This window comes from Equus caballus, chromosome 5, assembly GCF_041296265.1.
Source record: "Equus caballus isolate H_3958 breed thoroughbred chromosome 5, TB-T2T, whole genome shotgun sequence".
NCBI classification, from domain to species: domain Eukaryota; kingdom Metazoa; phylum Chordata; class Mammalia; order Perissodactyla; family Equidae; genus Equus; species Equus caballus.
The window spans coordinates 65,632,983-65,657,484 of NC_091688.1; the positions used below are offsets into that span (position 1 = coordinate 65,632,983).

The 24,502-nt window shown below is 40.1% G+C and overlaps 1 protein-coding gene across 14 annotated transcripts in view; it reads right to left on the bottom strand.

The window, feature by feature from the left end:
• The window catches only part of NTNG1 (netrin G1), a 310,207-nt gene that overhangs the window by 72,152 nt on the left and 213,553 nt on the right, over positions 1 to 24,502 (bottom strand). For all 14 annotated transcript variants that reach the window (XM_070267261.1, XM_070267252.1, XM_070267259.1 and 11 more), the window contains exon 4: positions 11,443 to 11,615. In XM_070267261.1, the coding sequence (XP_070123362.1) occupies positions 11,443 to 11,615 (173 nt within the window). The remainder of the gene's footprint in view (positions 1 to 11,442; positions 11,616 to 24,502) is intronic.

Sequence of the window (24,502 nt, forward strand, 5' to 3'; positions counted from 1 at the left end):
CAGATGAAAACTCTTAGCCACGATCAGGGAGCCAGGATGCCTGGGTATCCAGACAGTGTGACCTTGGGGCAAGCTGCTTATGCTCTCAGTGGCTCAGTTTTCTACCTCTGAGGGTTGTTGCAAGGATTACACAAATTAATATATGTAACACGCTCAAAGCATTGCTTGGCTGGTAGTATGTGCTATATCTGTCTTTGCTATGATTACTATTATTGATACGGTTGGTTCATCAAGCAAGCAACAGCATGATAGATATTGCTAATTAAAAGTCAGAGATTTATATTTACTCCTCTGCTCCATGGGTAGTGGTGTGGGTGAGAGCATGGGATGGGAATCCGCCAGAATTGAGTAAGAGTCCTGCTTTGCAACTGGCTAGTGGGGCGACTTCAGGTAAGTTTCCAACCTCTTTATGCCTGTTTCCTCATCTGAAAAGGGGCCAATAATTTCTACCACTTCAGGCTACTGTGAGGATTGAATGAGAGAATCCATAAAAACGTCTAACACATGGTACATAGACAATAAATGATAGCTGTTAATGAGCTGCTCAGACTTATTCTCCACATCGTTGAAGTGGACTAACAGGTGGTAAATGTAGGAATCATTAAACTTCTATTTTAGTGTTTATCTTTGAACAACTGACCTCTGCTTATTTTAACTAATTGTTGCAGCTTACTCAGAGATTTCTAGCTTTATATGCTTTCAAACCAAGAGCTATTTCCCCATTTCTTAATAGGGAGCGGAGGAGGAATTAAAGCTTACCATGATTTTTAAAAAACCTTGGAAGGAATGAAATCTTATTTGCAGTTATTAGATACATTCAAAACCTCTTAATTTTAAATGCACAGAGTTTATGGTGCTTCAGCTTAATCACTGATCACTGATCAACCAAAACTGGAAACCTAAATTTCCATTTCCATGTTTTAACTCTGTCCTGTGAACTGAATTTCAAGCCGAACGCGATTTCCACAAAGGACTGCTGAATTCCTGACCTGACACTTCAGAAGACCACCTTTGCCATGGCGTGAGAGTGACTTGGTACTGAATCTTTATTATTTTTTTTCCTTTGAAAGTCCCCTGTTGAGGGAGGTACAATGGCAGCATCATAATTTTAGTATCAATTACAGGAGCTCCAAATTTCCCCACGCTGGAAAATCCTGCTCCACTGCAAGGAACTGCTTGCCTTTGGGAACCCGTCAAAGAGAATGGAAGTTAGGAGGCAGGAAGAGACTTTTCATCTGTTTTCAAACTTCCAGGGAATTAGAGGGCCATGCATAATACAAGGCGAAGTTCTCAGGGTGTTTGGCCAGACACAGTGGAGAGCAAACTTGCAAGACTTTTTGGTGCGGTACTTGCTGCAGCTGACTACTTTAGAAAGATGCAGAAATGTTTCCATTCCTTTGGGGAGGCCAGGACAAGGGACAAACGTTCACTGCAGCTATACGAACCTCACCGAGCAAGGCCATTATGAGATCCTATTTTCCTCATGAAGATATTTTCTTTTACCTAACATTTGGATGCTTAAAATTTAGGCTCTCCCTCATTTTGTGGCTTACAATTTTTTGAGGTTCTGCCAGGTGAGTCACTTTCTATTCCATTGCTGTAAAATAGGAATTGCTTAGAAAAGATTTTTAAACTGCTCATTGGAATAAACATTTTTGAGGTTGAAAATATCTGAACACCAAAGGATGTCCATTTTCATTTGTTATTTTTTTCCTAATGTTTCTTATTGCAATTTCCAAACACCTTGCATTTGGTTCTCTACAGACAAGTAAAGAATTTAATAAACCCATTATGTCCATTAAAAAGGCTATGAGTAAGTCATGAGAAATCTCTCAAATGCTTAAGGAAGTAAGACAGGAAGGTAACAATTCATTTCATGAAAGACAGGTTTCTCTCGAGTCTGTAAGAAACGAATCCAATTCCAATGAATGCAATTCCATTTAACAACAGGGACAGTGCCCAAAAGCCCCAGGAATGAGAGTCAGATTATGTTCAGGAAAATTGTCTGGGCACATGTTGGCAGTTTTTAAAAATTCCCTGTGAAGTGACAACTATTTTGTAAAGAATATTTTTACCTTTAAAGTTGAGTGCAGAAGTTATTTCTTCCCTTCCCTCTCCATTTCCCTCATGCGAATTAGCCACTCTCTTCTTTGTGATGGCACACCTCTTTGTCCAGGCCTCCACGAGCAACTTAGCAACTTATTTTTATGATTGTTCGTGTGTTTGTCTGAGAGTTCTAAGGGGACAAGCACCATGTCTTGTCCCTTCTGTCTCTTTAGTATCTACCCTGGACAATGCCCAGTACAGAAGAGTTGCTCCATGTATATTTGAGGAAAACTTTATCCCCTGTTTCCAAGAAGGTTTCTATCATAGAGAAAACATCACTTTTGGTCATAAGATGATCTTGTCGCCTATAAAATGTTCCACTTAGACATTTCTCAGAATTCAGTATTAATAAACATTTCTGTTCTCTTTGAATATTTCCTCCATTCTGGTAGTGAGAGCTATAAGATATACAGATGCCTCTCACCACTTTGCCTTCCAGGAAATGCAGAGGCTCAGAGTTCAGCGTGATGCTCAACTGGGTAAACATTTAATGTTTGGCTCATTTTTTTCTATTCTTTTTTTCACATCTTCCTTTTAGATTCCTATCTAGATACTCTTATTTGTATTTGTCTTTTTTCCTAAGCCACCCAGGGGCAAATGCAGATTTTGTTGGGCCTAAAACATACACAAATCTGAGAGCTCTCTTTAAGAGCTAGAATATCAACATTAAAATATAAGACTAGCTATGAAATAGATTTTTTTTTTTAATTTAGAAAGAGTTGAGTGAGGGACTCTGAAATATAAGCTTCATTAGTTTAAATCCACCTTGGAAACAACCTCAAAAATACTTAGGAAAGATAAATAGAGGATGAGTAGATAGAAAGGAAGGAAGATAACCAGATAAACTAATTCAGAAATAGTAATAAAAAATTGAGAGCTGAGAGTTAAGAAATAATCTTATTCAGCCCTTCCATTTTACAGAAGAGGAAATTGAAGGCACAAAGAGAAGCAAGCGCCTTGTCCAGGTTGGCCTCTTTTTAGCACGTAATTCCTAATCCCTGTCTACTGAGACCTTGCTAAACTTGCACTGAGGAAATGAGGCACAGGCATGCATGAGCTTTAAGCGAAGGTTCTGCAGTACATGATATACGGTTTTAGTGCTGTTGCTTCTTCTGGAATAGAAATGCCCCTTCAGTTGGAGACACACATACACGTTGAGTAAGCCCAAGGGCTCCGTGTATCAGAAGAAGAAGGGGCTCAGCTTGTAGGCACTTGTGCAGTTACTCCCTCCTCAACCAGCCCTCCCCACTCAAATACTTATTTTAATGTTTGTTTTAAAGGAATTTTGCTGCAATTAGGGGGATGAGAACCTAGTAGAATTACGTAATGCGTTATTTTCTTCTTCTTCTTTTTTTCCCTCAATTTTACTAATCCTACCATCAAGAAAAAGGCTAAGGGGGACATAGTTAGGCTTAAGGAAGTCAGCATGACGGAGATCTCGAAAATAAACACTGATCTTCCAAAGCAGACTAATGCAGTGCTAAAGCTGTAACTCCTTTTGAGAATCAATGGAAAGTTCAGTAGCTTTTCATGAAGAGGGAAGCAGAAGAGACAAGGATTTGAAGTGCTTCAAACTGATAGGAAGTTTTACCACTATCGTGATAGACGGTTTGAAAAGAACCAATCAAGTAGGTGACTAGTTCTTCTAGTCAGGCTGCAGCCATTTGAGGCTCTGAATCCAAAAAGCCCAGTTGAAAGAGAGGTAGGTGATGAGTAAGAAAACCTTCTTCAGCCTCATTTGCATTCCAGAAGAATTACTTCCAACATCCTCACAGTCCTGGCCCCTGGTCCAAACTGCTGTTGATAGGAGGGAGGTACGGTGAGTGAGTCGTCTCCCAGGAACTTGGAAGTGAAGGAAGTAAGATTGCCTTCACAGAATCACACTGTGAAATCAGCATATAAACGAGCCACGCAGAGATAGCTAAAGTCATCTACAGCAACAGAAGGGCTCTGGGACCTGAGTGTACGTGACAGAGTTGACAGAGGTGACATTAACTTGACTTAGCGTATTTACATTATCTGAAGAATGGAAGAATGGCAAATTGGAAGGTAGAAGCCCAGAAAGAGGAAGATCCTGAGGCATACGGTGGCAGTGCTGTCCTAGCTTTGTCAGGAAGAGGGAGGGGTAACCTGTAAGCTTTCAGATCTTCAGTGTTCTGGTGGCATTAGGGAGGCTGACCCTGTGACAGGATGGATGTGTCAGGATGTTTCAGCCGGATGTTATTAGCATCCGAGTCATTTAAATTTCCTGATCCCGTGCTCACAAAGCAACTTTCTGATTATTATCTGGCTCTGCAAGGAGACTTAATTACAGGGGAGAGAATACACTGGTCTTAAGGACTTGAATATTTTGAACACCGCAACAGTTATGTCGTATTGTGAATGAATAAACTGGCGTTTGGACACAAGATATCCCCCTATACGGCTGCTATCTCCAACGGAACAATTTGCTGATAAGGCTGGGATGGGTCCACATGCTAGATCTCAGTGAAATTATAATGAAAATAGCAGCTAACTTCACTTTGTGCTATGTGCCTGCCACAGTTCTAAATGCCTTACTTGTATTAATTAATTTAATTTTTATGACAATCCTATGAGGTCAATGCTTAGGGTTATTTTACAGATGAGGGAAACACAGACACAAAGAGCTTGCCCAAGGTCATCTCAGTCATTGGGAAGGAAACTGAGATTTGAACTGGAAGTCCAGGTTCCAGAGTTTGAGCCTTTAACACCTTCTCTATACTATCTCTCAATTTTTTGCAGGCTCCAATCTCTTATCTCCAATGCTCAAATAAAAAAGACACTGAAAACTGAATGTTTTTTTCCCCCCAACATTTACCTGCAGCACAACCTAATGTGATTTGAAATAATTTGGTGGGAAAACCTGGCTTGGAAGGAATACGAGGTCTTCCCTTACCCATTTGGTGAGAATATTCATAGGTTTGCTGCAGAAATATTAAAATCTTTGATGAGGTGGTGCCACATGATATTCTGCTGTGGGTATTGTATATGATATATGTTCACTGTATTACCTTTTAAAATCCTAAAAATTCTGAATTCTAAATCATATTGGTCCCATGAGCTTCAGACAAGAAACTGTGGACTGGTGGTTGTACATGAATAACTTGATACTCTGATTTCATTTATGGGGTCTACAGCTTGGTTCATATACATAAGGCACTGAAAGGAAGATCCTCCTTATTGGGCTGATAGAATCAGGGTTCTGAGCTTGAAAGGCTGGTGGTCAGAGCCTGATGATGGTCAAGTCACCGAGGCCATGAAAGCTACTTGGGGAGGCCTGTGAAAACCAGCCTGCCATTGTGCCATCTTTAGATGGCTGGATGCGCCATGAGCACCCATGGAAAAAAAGTGAGTCTTTTTCTTATCATATTTCCTCCAAGATCTCAGCTGGCCTCTTCCTATAGGAGACCAGAGGCTCTTGTGTTAGAGCTGCTGTGCTGTGAAAGCCATTTAATCCAGGAGACTTGGGAAGATCAATCTGAGGCCAATGACTTACATGTGCATTACAGGATTATTTAGGCTTACTTATTCATTCATCAAAAAATTAATTCCACAAAAATTTATAAAGGCCAAGAATAAAATATGGTTCCTTTCTTAAATTGCTAAGAATTGCTTAAATTTTAGCTCCTGAAGTCAGCTAGACCTGAGTTTAAATCTTGCTCTGTCACACATTTTTTGTGGGAACTTGGGGCAACTTACTTATTAACCTTTATGAGCCTATGTTTCCTAATCTGTAAAATGGGCATAAAAATAGTATATACCCCACAGGGATATTGTGAGGACTTAATGCAATAAAGCACACAAAGCACTTCACAAAACATAAAAGCTATGGTTAGCTTAATAAATAGTAGCTATTGTTATTATTATTATTATTATTTTTGTTACAGATAGTCAACCAATTGTAAGTCTACACACATTATCAAGAATCTAGAGAGAAAGAGCAATTGATTTTGCATGAGAGATTCTAGGTAGACTGCACTGAGGAGTAGGCATTGACGGGCAATCTTGAAAAATGAGCAGAATTTCAATAGAGAGTGAAGACAAAGGTGATTTTGGGGAAAGGAATAAATTCAGTATCTAGCATGTTGACTTTGAGATCTTTACGGACAGCTGGAGAAATCAGTCTGGATTTATTAGAAAGATTCAGGCTAGAGTTGGTTGATTACTATTAAACCAATAATACGAAGAACTAAAACCACAGGAATAAATTGGAATGCCAAGGAAAAAACTGTCGACTGAGAAGAGGCAGGGGTGGGGAGCATGAAAATTTAAAGCAAGGGCAGAAGGGGAATGTTTGAAGGCAAAGAAGTAGCAAAGAGATCTAGGAAGACAAGCAGGAGAGAGCAAATTTAGAGAAGACTGACTTGTCCAAACAAATGTCAAAATGGAGCCTAAACCCCATTGAAGGACAGAGGAAGTCACTGAACTTTAACCTAAGAAGCATCTAGTACAATGTGCAGTCCTTGGAGTCAAGATATACCTGGGCTCATATCCTCCTTCCTACCCTTTCCAGCTGTGTAAAACTTAAACAAGATGCTTTCCATCAGTAGTCATAAGATTCCACATCAGTAAAATGAAAAGAGTAGCATCTACCTTATAAGATTGTTGTGAGTTAAGAATGAACTAATGCATGTTAAAGCATTTAGGAAATTGTCTGGATAATGACACACATGTGTAGACCTGGGGATATATAAATTGGTCAATGCAAACTTAATACCAGAGAAAATAATAGAACAATCATCAAATTACTTTTCATCACTCAGAGGAGACCTACATATTGTGCAACAATTCAAGCTGGATTTCTGAACAAACAAATAATGGCAACGTCAGATCAATTTAATTTTCTTTCTTTGAAGAATATTAGACCATGTACGTAAGACGAAAGTGAAAGATTGAATATGGCTGAACTAGCTGGGCTTTCTATCTGTCTCCATGAAATTTCTGTCACTAGGGTGAAGAAATTGGTTAGAGCAGCATGTCCCCAAGAGTGTTTTATAGAAAGTTATTAAGTGTTCCATGAACAATTAAGTTTGGGAAACACAAGATAAAATAGGTTACTTTACTACAGGATTTTCAAATGTTTGAAATAAGGTAACAAGACTCTCTAAGAGTCAGTATAGTGTAAAACATTTTCCAAACTTATTTGGCCATGGAATTCCTCTAAGGGTCATAGAGCACAGTTAGGGGAGCAGAAGTGTAGATGTAGATGGAGTTACAGGTCCTAAAGGTTGATTACTAAGTTTTCAGCATCTATTTGTAGAAAAATATTCTGTGCTAGTTCACAGGGATCAGAATTTAAAGAGGTGTTACTTAATAGATATATATATATGGCTTTAAAGGACCAAAAAACCCCCCTGGGTCGTGAATAAAAAGCATGATGAGGGGCTGGCCCCGTGGCCGAGTGGTTAAGTTCACGCGCTCTGCTGCAGGTGGCCCAGTGTTTCGTTGGTTCGAATCCTGGGCGCGGACATGGCACTGCTCATCAGACCACGCTGAGGCAGCGTCTCACATGCCACAACTAGAAGAACCCACAGCGAAGAATACACAACTATGTACCGGGGGGCTTTGGGGAGAAAAAGGAAAAAAAAATAAAATCTTTAAAAAAAAAAAAAAAAGCATGATGAATAAAAATATCATCATAAGAGTTATTACTTCTGCCTCTGTCAAGTCTACTGTAGCGAAAAGCATAGGGAAATGTGATGTGTCTCACAGATTGGGGTGGCTATTTTAGAGTGTTGGGGCTCTGTATTCTTCTCTCCTGGTTCTACATGCTCCATACAAAAGTAGCCTTTGAGTTGCTCCAGAATTCAGGACTTCCAAAGCCATATGATTCCCAGCAACGTCCCAGTTTAGGGTACCTCTGAGTGATGGGCTGAGGTCTTTGAAGGCGGATCTTATAACTTCCTGGTTTAATGAAGGTCTCTTAGTTCTTTTGCTAAGAGTGGGCTGGAACTGACCTTCTGATTCAAAAATTATCTTGGCTGCTTGAGATTCTGCTAAATCCAAAGAATATTTAATACAGGTGGCATTTATAGGCCAGGGAGAAATTGATGCTGAGGGATCAGGGGCTGCAGCCATTCCTTTTTTACTTCTTAGGTTTTGTCATCTTGTGTTAGCATACAGCATATCCTAAGTGTCCCTCTTAAATAACTGACTTGTAATGCACCAGCTAGAGTCATGCATGAGTGTGTGTGCGCATGTGTGTAAGAAAACGCCAATATGAAATGAAAATGCTAACAGTGCTGGAAGTCCTGTGCTTGGCTTGAATTTCCACACGAAAAAATTAAGAGAAATTCCAGAGCAAGCAATCAGGTAAGAGACATGGAAAATTTATCACATGAAAAATGGAGTTGATGATGATAACCTGGAGAAGAAAAGAAACTGGGGTCAATATAGACCTTTTACCACTTAAAAAGAAAAAAATGGTTGAAATCAGGAGACACTTAATATTAAGAAATTACTTTTATAATAATCAAAAGTGTCCAATAATGGACAAGTCTGCCTTAAGAAAAAAAAGCCTAAAAATAAAATTATTTTTGAACACTTATTTTGTGACAGGTGTTATGCTAAACACATCACATGCATTAGCTTATTCAGTTCTCTCAAAATCCCTATGAGCTAAAAACTGTTACTATCCTCACGTTACAGACAGGAAACTGAGTGTTGGAGAGGTTACTTAACTTATTCAAAGTCACTTAGAGACTGAATGGATGACCTGGCATTTGATCCTGGAAGCCGTGCACTAAACCACCAAATTGCTTACTTTCATCCTTGGATGTTTTAAAGCACAGCATGGTGTGTCAGAGATTTAGTTTAAGGGGTCTTTCCATTGCAAGACTGGACCATTGCAGATAACCTCTAAAACTGTTTGTTTAATTTCTGCCATACTGAGGACTAAAACATTGAATTGAACCTCCTTGGCCATTGTGTCCATCTGTCACTTTCCTATTTTTTTTGGTGAGGGAGATTGTCCCTAAGCTAACATCTGTTGCCAATCTTCCTCTTTTTGCTTGAAGGAGAATGTCCCTGAGCTAACATCTGTGCCAATCTTCCTCCATTTTGTATACGGGACACTGCCACAGCATGGCTTGATGAGCTATGTGTAGGTCTGTGCCCTGGAGCGGAACCAGTGAACCTCCGTCCACCGAAGCAGAGCGCATGAACTTAACCACTACGCCACCAGGCTGGCCCCAATCACTTTCCTATTTTTTTTTTTTTTTAAAGATTTTATTTTTTCCTTTTTCTCCCCAAAGCTCCCCGGTACATAGTTGTGTATTCTTCGTTGTGGGTTCTTCTAGTTGTGGCATGTGAGACGCTGCCTCAGTGTGGTCTGATGAGCAGTGCCATGTCCGCGCCCAGGATTCGAACTAACGAAACACTGGGCCGCCTGCAGCGGAGCGCGCGAACTTAACCACTCGGCCACGGGGCCAGCCCCAATCACTTTCCTATTTTAACAGAGATGTGGAAAAGTCTAAAAGTCTAGAGAAGGCAGTAAAACACTAAAGCATGGATAGACAATGGAACCTACAAGGAAAACTGAAAGAGGTACATTCCTTTGGCCCAGGAGTGATCTACAATATGCAAAAGGCTCGGGGTTTATGAGTCGTTTCTACAGAGAATATAACTAAAAATCCATTTCAGTGAAAAAGTTCGGCTGGCATCACAAGGTCTTCCCAGTGAAAATGTCTTGAAATAAACAAGACTTGGAAGCACAGTCATGGGTAGAATAAGAACAGGGCCATGTTAGAATAGAAGCCAGAGCCATCAACAGCAGTCCAGCGAGCCTCCTTTCTGGTAGGCATGACAAGCCCTGTGGATGAGCCAGAATGCCAGCAGGTGTTTGCGAACTTCGCTCTCTTCCATCCTGTCCCACTAAAGAAGGAGCAGACGCTGAAAATGAAATTTTAATTTTGGGAAACCTTTAAACTAAATTTGACAACTCTGGTGACAGGGATTCTTAGGTAGCCAGTCACAGGGTATCGCAACAAATAACCTCATGAGATTCCTTCTGAAATGATGTGTCTATGACCCCCAACAATCGAAGAAAGGCCATAGAGACTCCATTAACAAAATTGCCTTGAAAAACCAACGTTTCTGCTCTACAGAGCTTTAATGTATTAATTTTAGGAGTTAGACTGTCAGTTTTTTCTTTAACACAGAAACTGAGTATCCTTACAAAGAAGGATTTTTTTTTTATCCTTTTGAAGGATGATTTTTTTTTCTTCTTCATAGAAACTTTATCATAATTTCATGCCCCTACACTTCATGGCTTGTTAGTCAGTCCATTACTCTTACATTTAACTTGATAAGCTCCTGGTTCTTGTGATATTAGTTTTTAGGTTTTGGCTTCTCACAGCTGCTGCTCTGAAGTGCCTGATAACATTCTTAGCCTTGCACGGAGCCAGTGGCTTCTCAAGTTCTCGTTCTCCCACTGCTCGACATCCTGCTGCTTCCGTTGCTCCTCACTTGAATGGGTCTACCCTCAACCTTTTTCTGCTTTTGAAAGAGGACAAACCTTGCGCTTTTGCAAGTGGCTAATGGGTCCATCCATGGAATCGGGCAGTTTATTCTGGAAGTAATTGCTTCTCTCCTTGAGCGTGTCAGAGCATGTTTTCCTATGGATGTTCAGAGAGATCAGTGAGACGCACACATGAGTGTTAATGGGGCATCTCTCATGGTTTGCAAACACGGATAATGCCTGTGCTCTTTCCATACACACACAAATATCCCTTTTCTTAATGTGGTACCCTCAGGCCTACAGTCATGCTCATTATCTAAAGGCCTGTACTGACAGGATCCATGCCAGGCATGACCTCAACTGCTGGAAATTGGAAAAAGCCAGTCCTTTCACTGGGCAAAGTTAGGCTGTAGTGGAGGTTGGAGATGGAAGCATATTCTGGACAAAGCATCTCTCAGGTTACCCAGTATGGGAAATGAGATTGTAAACATTTAGAGAATTTCTGGAAATTGTTTATGGTTAAAATTAAGTTAGAATTGGGAGTTTTAAATGCCTTTTATAGGAAATTAATTTGGGGCAGGAAAAAAGGCACCTCCTGTTTCATCCACTTAGAAAAAATTTCTCCTGTCATTTCCTACCACATTTGATGTGAATTTTGGAAGACTGAATTTAACAGATGACCTAAGTGCTAAAATGTGCTTGTAAGTGGTAAAATAGGGACTAAAGCTTTAGCTGCATTTTTGAAGAGGAATGGTAATACAACAGGTAAGAGGAGTAAAAGCACAAATGCAAGTGAAATTAAGAGGAACTATCAGCTCATCGTGCACAAAATATGGTGTTACCGAGCAGTTACTCACAGGTATTTGCAGTGCCTTTGGGGATGGGGAGATACGAGCCTGGACTCCAAGGTCGGCCCTGATAATTCTTCTTGCATTTCCCACAGTCTGGACCTGTAGTGTTGTGCTCACATTCACAGGTCAATTTGCTGTTGTCATACACACACACAGTGGCATGGAGATTACACTTGCACCTAGGCAGAGGAGAGACAAGAGTTCGTTGTAAGTCAAGTTGGTCTCAGTGATCATTGAGGCTTTACTCCATCTATCTCTCTGGGTTGTGGCTCACACTCTGCAGTGCTTCAGTGCTACACAGAGGCTCTTGGGAAACTGAGATTTGCAGGCCCCACCCTCAGAATCTTTTCAACACGGGCTCTTGGGAGGATGGGTGGTGGGGGTGGTTACCATGCAGCCTGTTCTCACACCACACTGAGGAATCCTAATACTAGTCAGTCAACTCAGTGGGGTACCTGAAGCTCCCACGAGACAAGTGTACTCTGAAATTAAGGGTTTCCCAACAGATATCCAAAATATTGCCACTAGTGATAGGTCTTTCTGTGATATTATCAAATCTGGGACAATTCCATTTTGGGTTCCATGAACAATGTTATCTTCTGTTTTCCCTTAAATCAGAAGGAAAATTCTTATTTGCTTAAAAAGAAAGATAACTTTTAAGACAGTAGGCTATTCAGACTTATTCTTATAGATCCCAAGAGGTTATAAACAGGCATTCTCATTCTAAGCTCTGAAATGACATTTCCTTAGATCGGGAGACTTTTTCCACCAAGTCGTCTAACCAACCCAAGTAGTCTTCAGACTTCCCACTCACGGCACAAAAGGTGATCCCAAAGGTCTCTCAAAAATGGGTCAAATGACTCAGATAAAAGATGCGTAGAATGCTAGAAAATAAAAACCTGTGTGTGGCAGGGGTTTGAAGTCATTAGCAAAGGCCTTTGGTGCCCATGAATAAAGATGTGATGCATGAGAGGCAACAATGGAATATGCAATTTCCACAAAAATACATTCCTATATCTGAAGTCTTGGATTGTAAAATTGAAAAGACCAATGTGATAGTTGTTGAGGCAGCAGCTTACAAATTGTAACACATCAAGCACGGGCTGCATCCTTTGGAAAAGTAAAAGCTAGGTTGAAAGAATGACCATGACCAGAGGTCAGAACAACGTATGTGGGAAGAGATGTGTCCACTCAAAGGAGAGAACCCAGTCTCCCAGGCTGGGGAATAAAGGACCAAGGTCTGTCAGAGTCAGAACACGAAAATGTTATATGGATGTGTGGGTGCACGTGCGTGTGTGCATGTGTGTGTTTCTAAATGAACCTGGCCTCTTCCAGGAACTAGGACAAAAAAATAGAAAGCCAAGTTTCACAAAAACAAAGAAATATTGTGGTGTTTTACATTTGTTTTCTTTTGTGGTAGATGTCATGAATTGGGGAAAGTAACAATACTCTTTCTTAGGTAGGAAAATAAGATTCTTTAACAATTGATGTTGGTTTCTGTAATGTCTATAAGCAACATCTGAGTTTCCCTTTTGTGCATCAGTGATCTGCTTGGAACACTGACCCATACTTACGGCGAGGAAGCAGAGGGATGGCTAAGACTATTACTGAGAGCTGCTGGACTCTCTTCTAACTAAAAGGTTTAGCCCCTAAAACAATGCACCCCTCAAGCCTCCCTGGGTAAGGCAAAGCCTCAGCTTCCTCAGGGGTCTACCACACTTTGTAATACTTGTAGATACACTCTGCCCTCTATATAGTTATAAATTGTAATAAGCTGCAAAGCTACTATTTAAACAATACACATTCAACTTAGATAAACAGAATCTTTAAAAATTAACACTTGTACAATCTCTTAAAAAGATAGGAGAAAACATAACTCACTTAATTGAAATAGACAGTGTTTAATTTATGAGCTGGGTCTTATAACAATCTCCTATATGCAAGGAGTTACTTATGCTAAGTTGCTTATGAAAGGATCTTTCTCCTTTTCCAACATTAGCACCTTTATTTAGGGGTGTGTTTATATATGGAAGATGTTTGAACCTAAGTGACAGAAGCCCCAGTTTATACTGACTTAACACCCTTTATCTGGTGTTAAAAATTCCAAATGAGGAAATGAACAATGTGACCCCAAAGAAGATGCTGGTTTCATGTGTGAAGACCAAGGATGCAAGTAGTGATTGTAAAGTGGATTATATATCTTGTAACTCTTAATACTTTCATACTTGTAGTCACTCTGAGTTTCAGGCAATTTCCATTCTAAAGACTATATTCACTGAGAAATATTCTTTGAATAACAAAAGGAGGTAAAAGAAGAATAGATGAATGTTTAGTATTTATTTTTCTCAGATTTCTTCCAATTAATGGCTCCTCCTCATCTGTCAAAAAGCTTATTAATCATTCAAGGCTCAACTCAATTCATAACTCTTCTCCGAAATGTGTCCTGACCACTGTAGACACCCTGAGCTCTACAATTCTGATTTCTTTAAATGCTTCTGTGTTGGGTTTGGTTGGTTGTTAGTTAACACTCTTCGGGCTTTTAAAATTTTTACTTGCTGAATAAATCTCTACTATCTTAAGTGGGGGGGGAAATATCTACCTTGTACCCTCATCTTCTTGCCAGCTACCTGTTTAACACTTCCTTCTCTTATCTTGAAGTTTTTATACATGCCGTCTCTGTTTTCTCATCAACCACTCCTCGCTGTTTCCAACTAACCACAGCCTCTTTTGCCAAGATCACCCATGACCTCCTTGTCGAAAATCCAATGGCTACTTTGTCTTGCCTTATTTGACCCCTAAGGGGATTTGACTCTGTGGACCACTCTCTTTCTGCTAACACACTCTCTTCACTGGATTCTCAAGCTTGATTTCAGAACCCTCTTCTGCTGTGTGTTCTCTTCATGTGCTGTTCTTTGGCTTCTGGCCAGTGTAGTCAGCCTAAGCGACTCTCCTTGGGTACTCTGAGCCAGGTTGTCCTTTCAGTTTCCTCTGTGGTCCTTAGGTGCCTTTGAGTTATAGGCCTTTTAAATCCAATTCGCATCATGTTTTTTGCCCAGAGAAAATAAACATATGCAAAATAAGCTCAAACATTTTAGGAGGTTCAGAGATTCTCTGTTACCTGTTGGGATCCATAGTACCCGCTCCCTCCATTACCACCAGGTGAAGATTGTCTGACCAACATGTTGATAAGTCCTGGATCTGTGTCTCCATCATGGAGATTTCCCCTGGGAATATGAAACTCAACATATCCAAAACGGAACTCCTTGGCTTCTCTCCCTCACATACTTCTCCTTCTGTGTTTTCTGTCTCAGCAAATTCCATCACCTTCCAGTCAGTTGGTCAAGAATAACTCTTCCCTCTTCCCTTCCTATCACACCTAATTTGTCATCACTCAGTCCCTCACCAAGTTCGGAGATCCCTCCTCCTTGATTACTTTAGTCACGCCTACTGCCCTAGTGGAGATCATCATCATCTTTGATCTGGTTTATTACAATGGCTTCTAAACACACCTGATCGTCTCCATTCACAGTGCTCTCTAGCCCAATCTCAAAACAATCATTTACATAAATTATTTGGGCCTGCCTGGCTTAGAACCATTGAAAGATTTCCCATTATGTGCAGAATAGAGTCCAAGCTCTATACCATGGCCTACAAGTCCCTTTGAAATCTATGTCTTGTCCCTTCTCCAGCCTCATCTGCACCACTACCAATTCTACACTTAGTTCCTCAAACTTTGCCTTCAGGCAATCCTATAAGCAGTTCCTTCTGCCTAGAACATTCTACTCTCGTACCTCCACTTCTTTTTTTTTTTTTAAAGATTTTATTTTTTCCTTTTTCTCCCCAAAGCCCCCCGATACATAGTTGTGTATTCTTCGCTGTGGGTTCTTCTAGTCGTGGCATGTGGGACGCTGCCTCAGCGTGGTCTGATGAGCAGTGCCATGTCCGCGCCCAGGATTCGAACTAACGAAACACTGGGCCGCCTGCAGCGGAGCGCGTGAACTTAACCACTCGGCCACGGGGCCAGCCCCACGTACCTCCACTTCTTTTATCTGCAAAATTCTTACCATTTAAGGGTCAGCTTGGAAATCTCAGTGTCTGGTTCCTCGTTGACATTCAAAGGACATCTGCTGATCAGCTATCTGAAGGCTTCTCTGAATGCCCAGAATGCCCTTCCCGTGTGCTCCTCTGACACTAGAAAAGGCCAGTCACATGATAAGTGCGCACTATCAGTGCTATAGACGTAGAATGTATTGTGACTGCTTATACTTCTGTTGTCCTCACTGTTGTGGGAGCCCCTGGGAGCAGTGGTCATGTTTACCTAACTTATTGTAACATCTCTAGCACGTGTCAAAGTGCTTGGCACATAATAAGTGCTTAAAAAATATTTGACCAATAAACAAATGACTAAAAAACAGGTAAACGCCTTGAAAGCAGAAACTTCATGTGCCTGTTTTACTATGCCCAGCATAACTGACTAAAAATAGAGAATTAATAGGCATTACTAAACACTCCACGATGTGTGCTGGAAACTACCACATGCCCTCATCATTGGTTTTCATAACTAATCTTGTAATAGGCAAAGGAAACTCTATAAAATTGGTAGAACTTGTAAAGCTAATTTAATTTAATTTAATTTAAACTCCAGAGGATTTGCCAAATGCCTGAAATTAACACAAGAGCTATCCTAAAAAAACGCCTGAAAGACCCAGAAGAACACAGCTTAGAGGAGAGAAAAAACAAAGCATTTGTGTAGCGTAGTTATTCTGGAATGTGCATCTTTTAGCTTCAACTTCTCATGCAAGGATGAACACCCTAGTTCAGCTGAAGTTTGGCAGAGCGTTGCTTGGGCACTGGCTAAAACTATAACTTCTCCAACAGTAAATCTGCTGACCGAGCTCAGCTTCCGGGCTGTCTTTCCTCAGTCATTGTCACAATTCTGTGCCAGGGCTGAGCATGCGAAAGTGGACGCTGAGGCACCACGACACTGGCCTGTATTTGGAAATGACTCCCTTTCATTTTCCACAGCTCAGTTTATTCTCGTCACTCCATTCCAATCAGACGCTAAAATCCTTTATTTAGAGCCCCTGCCAGAGTGGCTTTTCCTCCAACGGAAAAAAATGGATTTCACAATGCTGGGAGATTGCTCTCAATTCCTCATGTTATGACCCCTGGCCTTGTGATGGGGTGGAGGGCAGATTTCTGTGACATCCACTTGTCTCTGACAGATTCATTATCCATTTCCATGGCCATCCAGCTCCCACGTCCACCATCACATTAGGTGGGGGAGGAACTGTACGAGTGGAGACTAACAGGTTTTGCTAGCAGTCAAATATCTGATGTCCTGGAGAGCTAAGCCTGTTCATTGATTCTGTTTACACACACGGAACTCACACCAAGACACTGCAGATAGAGCTAATTGACTTGTTTGTCCCTTGAAGATCCACTTGTGTGTAAGTAACAAACTGCACACAGTCAAATAAGGGCATTGCTAAGACAGAAAAAAAAAAGTGAGCTCTATTCTGTGATGCAAACTTCATGAAAACCAGTGTGTTCTTGCTTTCAACCAGGTCTGCACTTCCTGTATTTTAGTGACCAGCTGTCAGGAGTCAATTTAATCTTGCTTATAAAAAGGCTCCAACATTTAGATCTGTGCACCTGCCAGTAGGTATGAAAAACCCATACGGTCTGCCTTTTTTTTTTTTTTTCATAATTTAATATATTTATTCTGGGAAGCATGTTATCCACCAGAATTTCCTGTGAGTTAGAGGTCTGTATATATAGTCTATTACCGGTGTTTCAAATAGAGATACTGAGACAAAGAAGATCAAAGCTGGCACTTTGTGAAGCAAAACAGGAAGGGGCACCTGGCGCGGCAGAGTTTTGGCTACTTTTGTGCCAGAGGAAGATTCACCATGAAGCAATGAAGTTCAAGCATCAGGGCCCTTCCGAGACCTTGGGAAGGATCTTAGCAATGTGTTCACGTGGTCATATGCTTTTGCATAATTTTCACAAATAAGATATTGTTGTATTTTTTAAATTAATGAAGGTCTTTCCTTAAAGAGCATCCCTGCCCCCCAACCCCGCCAAAGGGCGTAAGTGTCTGGTACCACGACACCTGGGTCAGCCTTTTGTTGCATCCTCTGCGTTGGATTGGCACTGGTTACACAAATGCTTTTAGAAAATGAGTTAGCACCAATAGCAGAGTTTTGTAGATATCTTTTTCAAAAAGTGATAAATTATCAAATACCTCTCATGTGCTTTCCTGCATGTGCAGTCCCACGACTTTCCTCTTTTCACTTTGACACATGAAGTTATTTCCACCTCCACATATTATTTGAAATGGGAGCTTTGCAGCAATATGACTTAGAGATTATGAGTTATGCTGCTGGAATCGGACAGCCTGGGTTCAAATCCCGCCTTTGCCCTTACTTGCTGTGAGCCCAGGAATGAGTGACTTAACAAAGAAACCGAGCTAACCTTGACTGAATACTTCTAAGCACCTGGCATTGTGCTGGGTGTTCTTTGCATATTTCACACATTATTTCGTACAAACTTGAAAATAATCCCATGAAATTGGCACTAATTATAGATGATGTGTTTGATTATTGAGGAGCTAGGAAATCCACATCACCCAGCTAGGATGAGAAGGAGCAGGGATTCAGACTGTGGGCAGCCAGCCTCCAGAACTCTGCTCTTCCACTGCAGAAGGCATGCTGTCTTCCTAAGTATGGCAAGGCTTCAGCTGCCACAGTGACCACAGAGACAAGAAATGGGTATGTTTCAAAGAACAGTTTTGGAGATTGAATGAGATAATTCATGCATACCCTTAGTATAGTATCTGATACAAAGTTACTAATAAATTTTCGTTTCAATTATTACTATTATTTCTGTAGTTACTACCTCTACTACCACTACTGAAATGGGCTGATTCATTCTGTAAGCCTTAATTAATTAATAACATATTCTGTAGATAGCGCTGTAAGAGGTCTCATGGGATTCAAAAAGAAGACAATACAGAGTCATAATCTCCAAGAACACACAATCTGTTGAGTAAAGATGATGAAACATAGATAGACTAACTACAGACCATAAAGAGAGTAATACTTGACCTAAGCGTGACACGACAGGGAAGTACGGTGGTAACATCGACTTGTCTCTACATTGATGATGTATTTGCACTAAACAGTCACGGGGACAGCCCCTATCCTGAAGGCGTATGGAAGAAAAAAACAAAAACTTACCAAGGCTCACCATTTACTTGGAACTCTAAGAGATGCTTTATGTACATATTTCAGCTCTTCCTCATTACCACTCTGAGAAGAGGTACAAGTTTCTGTAATTTACAGATGTGGAAAGTGGCTGAGAGCAGTAAAATAACTTGCTCAAAGAAACACATTGCTGGTAAGTGGTAGCCAAGAGTCACTTCCAAAGGCTGGGCTCTTTCAAGGACATCACTTTATTTAAGGCGGAACAAAGCAAACTGATTCATAGGAGAATTAGTCCTGTGGTTCTAAACAGCGATATTAATACTTCAACACTTGCTACTCAAAGTGTGGTCCATGGATCAGCAGCTTCAGGATTACCGGATGTCTTGTTAAAATCTCAGACCTCCCCCAGACTTACTGAATAAGAATCTGCATTGTAACCAGAGCCTCAGGTGGTTTATACACACAGTCAGGCTTGAGAAGCACTGCTGAGTTCACTGGAGTGTCAAAGTCCTGTTGAGCAGGAAAACCAAAATCATGGGAGTGGTCCTCATGCAAACCTTCTCCTTTCCACCAGTATTCTGTTTGGAAATCTTTGGCCTAAATCTGACTAGCACTAAGGTTCTAGCTGTACCCACAAACTGGATTGACCATTCTGTTTGTAAATTCTGTCAAATATACTGATCAGCATATTCATATAAAATTTAAACAATTTAACTATCTTAAAACTTGTTTATACTTATTAGTCAAAATGGCATTTATATCCAGAATATATAAGGAACCCTTACAACTCAATAATAAAATAACAATCCAATTAGAAAATGGGCAAAGGATCTGAATAGAGATTTCTCTAAAGAAGATATGGCCAATAAGCACATGAAACGATGTTCAACATCATTAGTCACTAGGAAACTGCAAATTAAAACCACAGTGAGATATGACCTTACACTATTAGAATAGCTATTATCAAAAAGACAAGAAATGACAAGTGTTGGAGAGGATGTGGAGAAAAGGGAACACTGTTGGTGGGAAAGTAAACTTGTGTAGCCACTATGGAAAACAGTATGGAGAGTCCTCAAAAAATTAAGACTAGAACTACCATATGATCCAGCTATTCCACTTCTGAGTATTTATCCAAAGAATACAAAAATACTAATTTGAAAAGATATATGTACCCTTCTGTTCATTGCAGCATTATTTACAATAGCCAAGATAAGGAAACAACCTATGTGTCCATTGATGGATAAATGGATAAAGACGATGTGGGATATATACACACACTAGAGTACTACTCAGCCATAAAAAAGAATGAAATCTTGCCATTCACGACAACATGGATGGACCTAGAGGGTATTATGCTAAGTGAAATAAGCCAGACATAGAAAGACAACTATCATACATTTTCACTCATATGTGGAATCCAAAAAAAAAACAACACCTGACAACAACAAGTATGAACAAGCAAAACAAGATAAAAACAAACTCAGAGAACAGATTGGTGGTTACCAGAGGGCAAGGGGGTTGGGAGGTTGGAAAAATGGGTGAAGGCGGTCAATTGTATGGTGATGGATGGTGACCAGATTTTTGGTAGTGGATCATTCTGTAGTGTATACAGATGTCAAGGTATAATGTTGTACACCTGAAACTTATGTAGTGTTATATACCAATTTTACTTAAATAATAATAAAGACCTAACAATGAGATACCACTTCCCATCCACTAGGATGGTTATAATTTAAAAAAAGTGGACAATAGCAAATGTTGGCAAGGATTTGGAGAAATTGGAACCCTCAAACGTTGCTGGTAGGAATGTAAAATTGTGCTGCCACTTTGGACGACAGCTTAGTACTTCCTCAGAAAGGTAAACCTAAAGTGACCATACACCCCAACAATTCCACTATTAGCTGTTTACCCAAGAGAACTGAAAAGATGTCCAGGCAAAAATTTGTACACAAATGTTCACGGCAGCATTATTCATAATAGTCAAAAAATAGAAACAATCCAAATGTCCATCAACTGAGGAATGGAAAATGAAGTGTAGCATATCCATACAATGGAATATTAGTTGGCAAAAAAAAGGTCACGTACTTGCTACAACATGGATGAGCTTTGAAAATATTACGCTAAATGAAAGAAGCCAAACACAACATTGAGGGGGGTTTTCCTCTCCTGAGCTCTGTTCTTCAAGAATTATTTTTGGAAACTGATTGGTATACACCTATTTTTGTGTTTTTTTTTTTTTTTAAAAAAGCAGAGAAATGTACTGTTACACTGTTTTTTTTCTGGGAGTGTGAAATAAAAACTGAGATCTTGATCAGTTCTTCATGGACCGTGTGATCCTATGGTTTTTAAAAAGATATATAGCGCAATTGGTTTGCTCCAAAAATTGATGGAGCGAGGACAAGAAAGCCTTCTTGTACATTTAAGCAATAAATGACCTCGACATCCCTATAGCATTTAAAAACTTCTCTAAAAGTTCCATTTAAATCTTGCTCGAAACCCTAAACCTTCCCATAGTGAAGCATCAGGTTACAGGATTCACTAAACTGCTGGGTCTTTTAGATAATATTAAAAATAGACCTTTTCTGTTTCTAAAGCTTGCCAGGGAGACTAAAGTGTCATGACTGTAAAATAAAAATAAGAGCTTATAAATTCGAGATAATGCATTGTCTGAGATGGGAGCAGGTACGTGACGGTGCTCTGTGACCCGTTTACTATCCACATGAAGAATCGAGTTAGGTAAGAGGTGCTGAAAGGTAAGATACACAGCAAGATAATCATCGCAATCCGGACGGCCACTGTTCTCCGCATGACCGATTAATCTGAAGATTGGGAGGTAAAGAGCTTGTTAATTTAAAACTAAACTAATTCAAGGCCAATTAGCAATTAACAGATGCCCCTAGATGCTTAATATATGCATGATGGATTTTTATATTCTAATTCTTTTTTGAGAAAACAGAAAATTTAGGGGTTTCCAGTCCCAGAAATACAAATGGTCATTGTTTAAGTAACTAGATTCTCTAAGAGAGGCAGGGCAACGTGGTGTTAAGAGCTTGACTCTGGAGACCAAGGACCTGAGTTCAAGTCCTAGCTCTGCCATCAACCTGCTGGATGCCCCCAGTTGAGTCTCAGTTTCCTCTCCTGTAATATGGGACTACTATTAGGACCTGTAATAGAGGATTGCTATGAAGATTGAATAAAATAATCTGCGTAAAGTATGTATCACAGATTCTGGTAGGTAGTAATACTCAATAAATGTTAGTTATTACTATGGGAAGGTAGAGCAAGTTCATTGCTTGGCTGTCTCAGAGTTCTTCACAACCCCTTCTTTCTTGCCTTCCTCTATAAAACTCCTGGGAAAATGAAAATGGTCATTTTCCTAGGCTCCTCTGTTTCTAGAGTTGGCCATGTTATGCAGTTCTGACCAATGAGATGTGACCAATAGTCACTAGGTGGGGTGTTCAGGAAAGCTTTTTAAAAAGCTTTTAAAAACAGTATCATTCCTTTGGCTTTTTGGGCCTTTCTCTTTGCCCTTTCCTCCTTTTTCTTGTTTGTGATCCAGACTGAAATGTTAGAGTGACTTCAGGCTTTGTAGTCATGAGAATGGACGTTCCATTTAATGATGGAGTAGCGGGCAGCTAGAAGGTGACCAAGGCCTGACCATATCCTTCTGTAACTGTATGAGCCCCCCAGCCTGCTGGCCTCTCCATGTGCTCTCACTTTGAGAATGCTAGCCTATCCTGTTTAAGACAGTCTGCTTCTCTGTTCTTGGAAACTGAATATATTTCTGATATAAGAAGCAATTATAAAGATATCTGATGTATTCAAGTTATTTTCACACATACTCGTCCATTCTGTAGTTTATGGTAACCAACTGCTTTGTGAGATTTCTTTTTTTCTCTTTACAGAACCACATAAGTGAAATATTTCTTTCACCTATTTTGTCCTTCCAATTTCATGTGAACCATACCGTGATAATTTCTTATATACTTCCTTGGATTAAAAAATATAATTCTCCTTTTTTTCTAGGAGAAACTGGGACAAAAGAAAAATAGGGCAAGGATAAACCTAAAGTTCTCTTGTACTCTGCAAAGCCACAGAGTTCAGCAAGCTCTGACTTTGGGCTGAGAGCCACCTGACACTGTGGCATTCCTTTATCACGTTAGATTGTCAGGTAAGTTTCTGAGATCTCTTAAATATGTATACTTGTCCACTTTAAAAAGGTCTTATTTCTTCAAATGGTTATATTAGAGTCTGATTAAAAATAGATCAGGCTGAATAAATAGCTTTATCACCAGGAATAAAAAAAAGTTAAACCTGTGCAAAAGAATAGACTACAGCAATCTTATTCTATACTTTTACTTTTCAGTACAAAATTTGAGAGGAAATTGAATTAGATTCCCATGGGTGGTATGGAAAATTGGGGGAAATAACTTTCTTCTAATGCTCCCTCTTCTGAGAAATAAAATAATACCCAACAGAGAAGAGTGCACCTAGCAAAGCCTTTGTTTTTTCCCCCTTGTTTGGTGGCCTACTTTTGTTAACAAGCCTTGGAAAAGCTGAAGTTTAAAGACAAAAAAACCAGAGAGAGAGCAAAAGGGAAAAGAAAAACTCCCACCCACTAAAGGAGCCTGATCTTACTTGCTGTGACTGATGACCTGAACTGTGTCACTTACCATTAGAAACAAATGCTCTAAAGCAAAGAAACAAAGAACCCTGAGAATAGAAATGAAGAACAGCAATGAGGTCTGAAAAGATCCAACAGATCTGATGTGTTCAGGAAAAAATAACTACATAGTAGCTACTGGATTTATCGACACCGACACAATCATAGTCAATACAGGCAGCCTTTCTATGTAGATTGTTAAATTCAGAGGTGGGGTCTGTACCAAAAGTGTGAGAACATTTTAGTGAGAAGTGAAATTTAAAATAATTTAATACAGATCCTGGCCATATTTTAGAGTCAAATGATAGATGATCGAGAGACCTGCATTCAACCACTAACTAGCTGATTTACCTTGGGTGGGTTATGTTGGCTTTCTGGGGCTGATTTCTTTGAAATGTGAAGAGTTTGGTTAGTGTTTGAAAAATGCGCTATCTTGTCTGCCCGACTGACCCCACTTTATGACAATATCTAAACTGTAGTGAGTATGCATGTTGTGGGTTTTGCATGCCGCAAATCCTTTCTTCCTCCTTCGGTAACAACCCTTTGGGACCACCCTTCCTCATTCTCAGGCTAAGAGGTTCAGGTGGGGGACTCTGACTTGCAACCCCAGGGGTGAGCAGAGAAGCTGGGCTCAACCTATCAATCCATTCTATCTTCTTGGACACAATAATTGGTTCTAGAATGGGAACATGACCTAATCCCTGTGAAAACTGACCCTTTTTTTTTGCTTTTGCTGAGATTATGGGAGTAAGAAGTCCTTTTTCTTATTGTATTGCTAAACTGGTAGTAGGAAGCCTGGAACTCTTCATGGCCATCTCAGCTATGACATGGAGAATCTTGGCTTGGAGTAAAACCAAGTCAGAGAATAGTAAAACCAAGAGTCAGGGCTAATTCCTGGTGACTTTGTGTAGCCCATGCTCTCAGCTTATCTGAATCTAGTATGTCCTGGATTCCTAGTTATGAAAGCTAAAACAGTCTCTGTTACGTTTAAGCTAGTTTGAATTGCTTTTCTATCACTTGCAACCAAAAGATTCTGACTAACACAATACATCGTGTTACTTCTCCATGACTCTACCACCTCCCAAGCTGATTGAGCTAGACTGGGTGCATAATGCCAAAGCAGTCATTATATAAATTGGTCAACAACCCTAAATTTATGGCTTGCCTTGAAAAGATGAGCTGGGCCAACCAACCA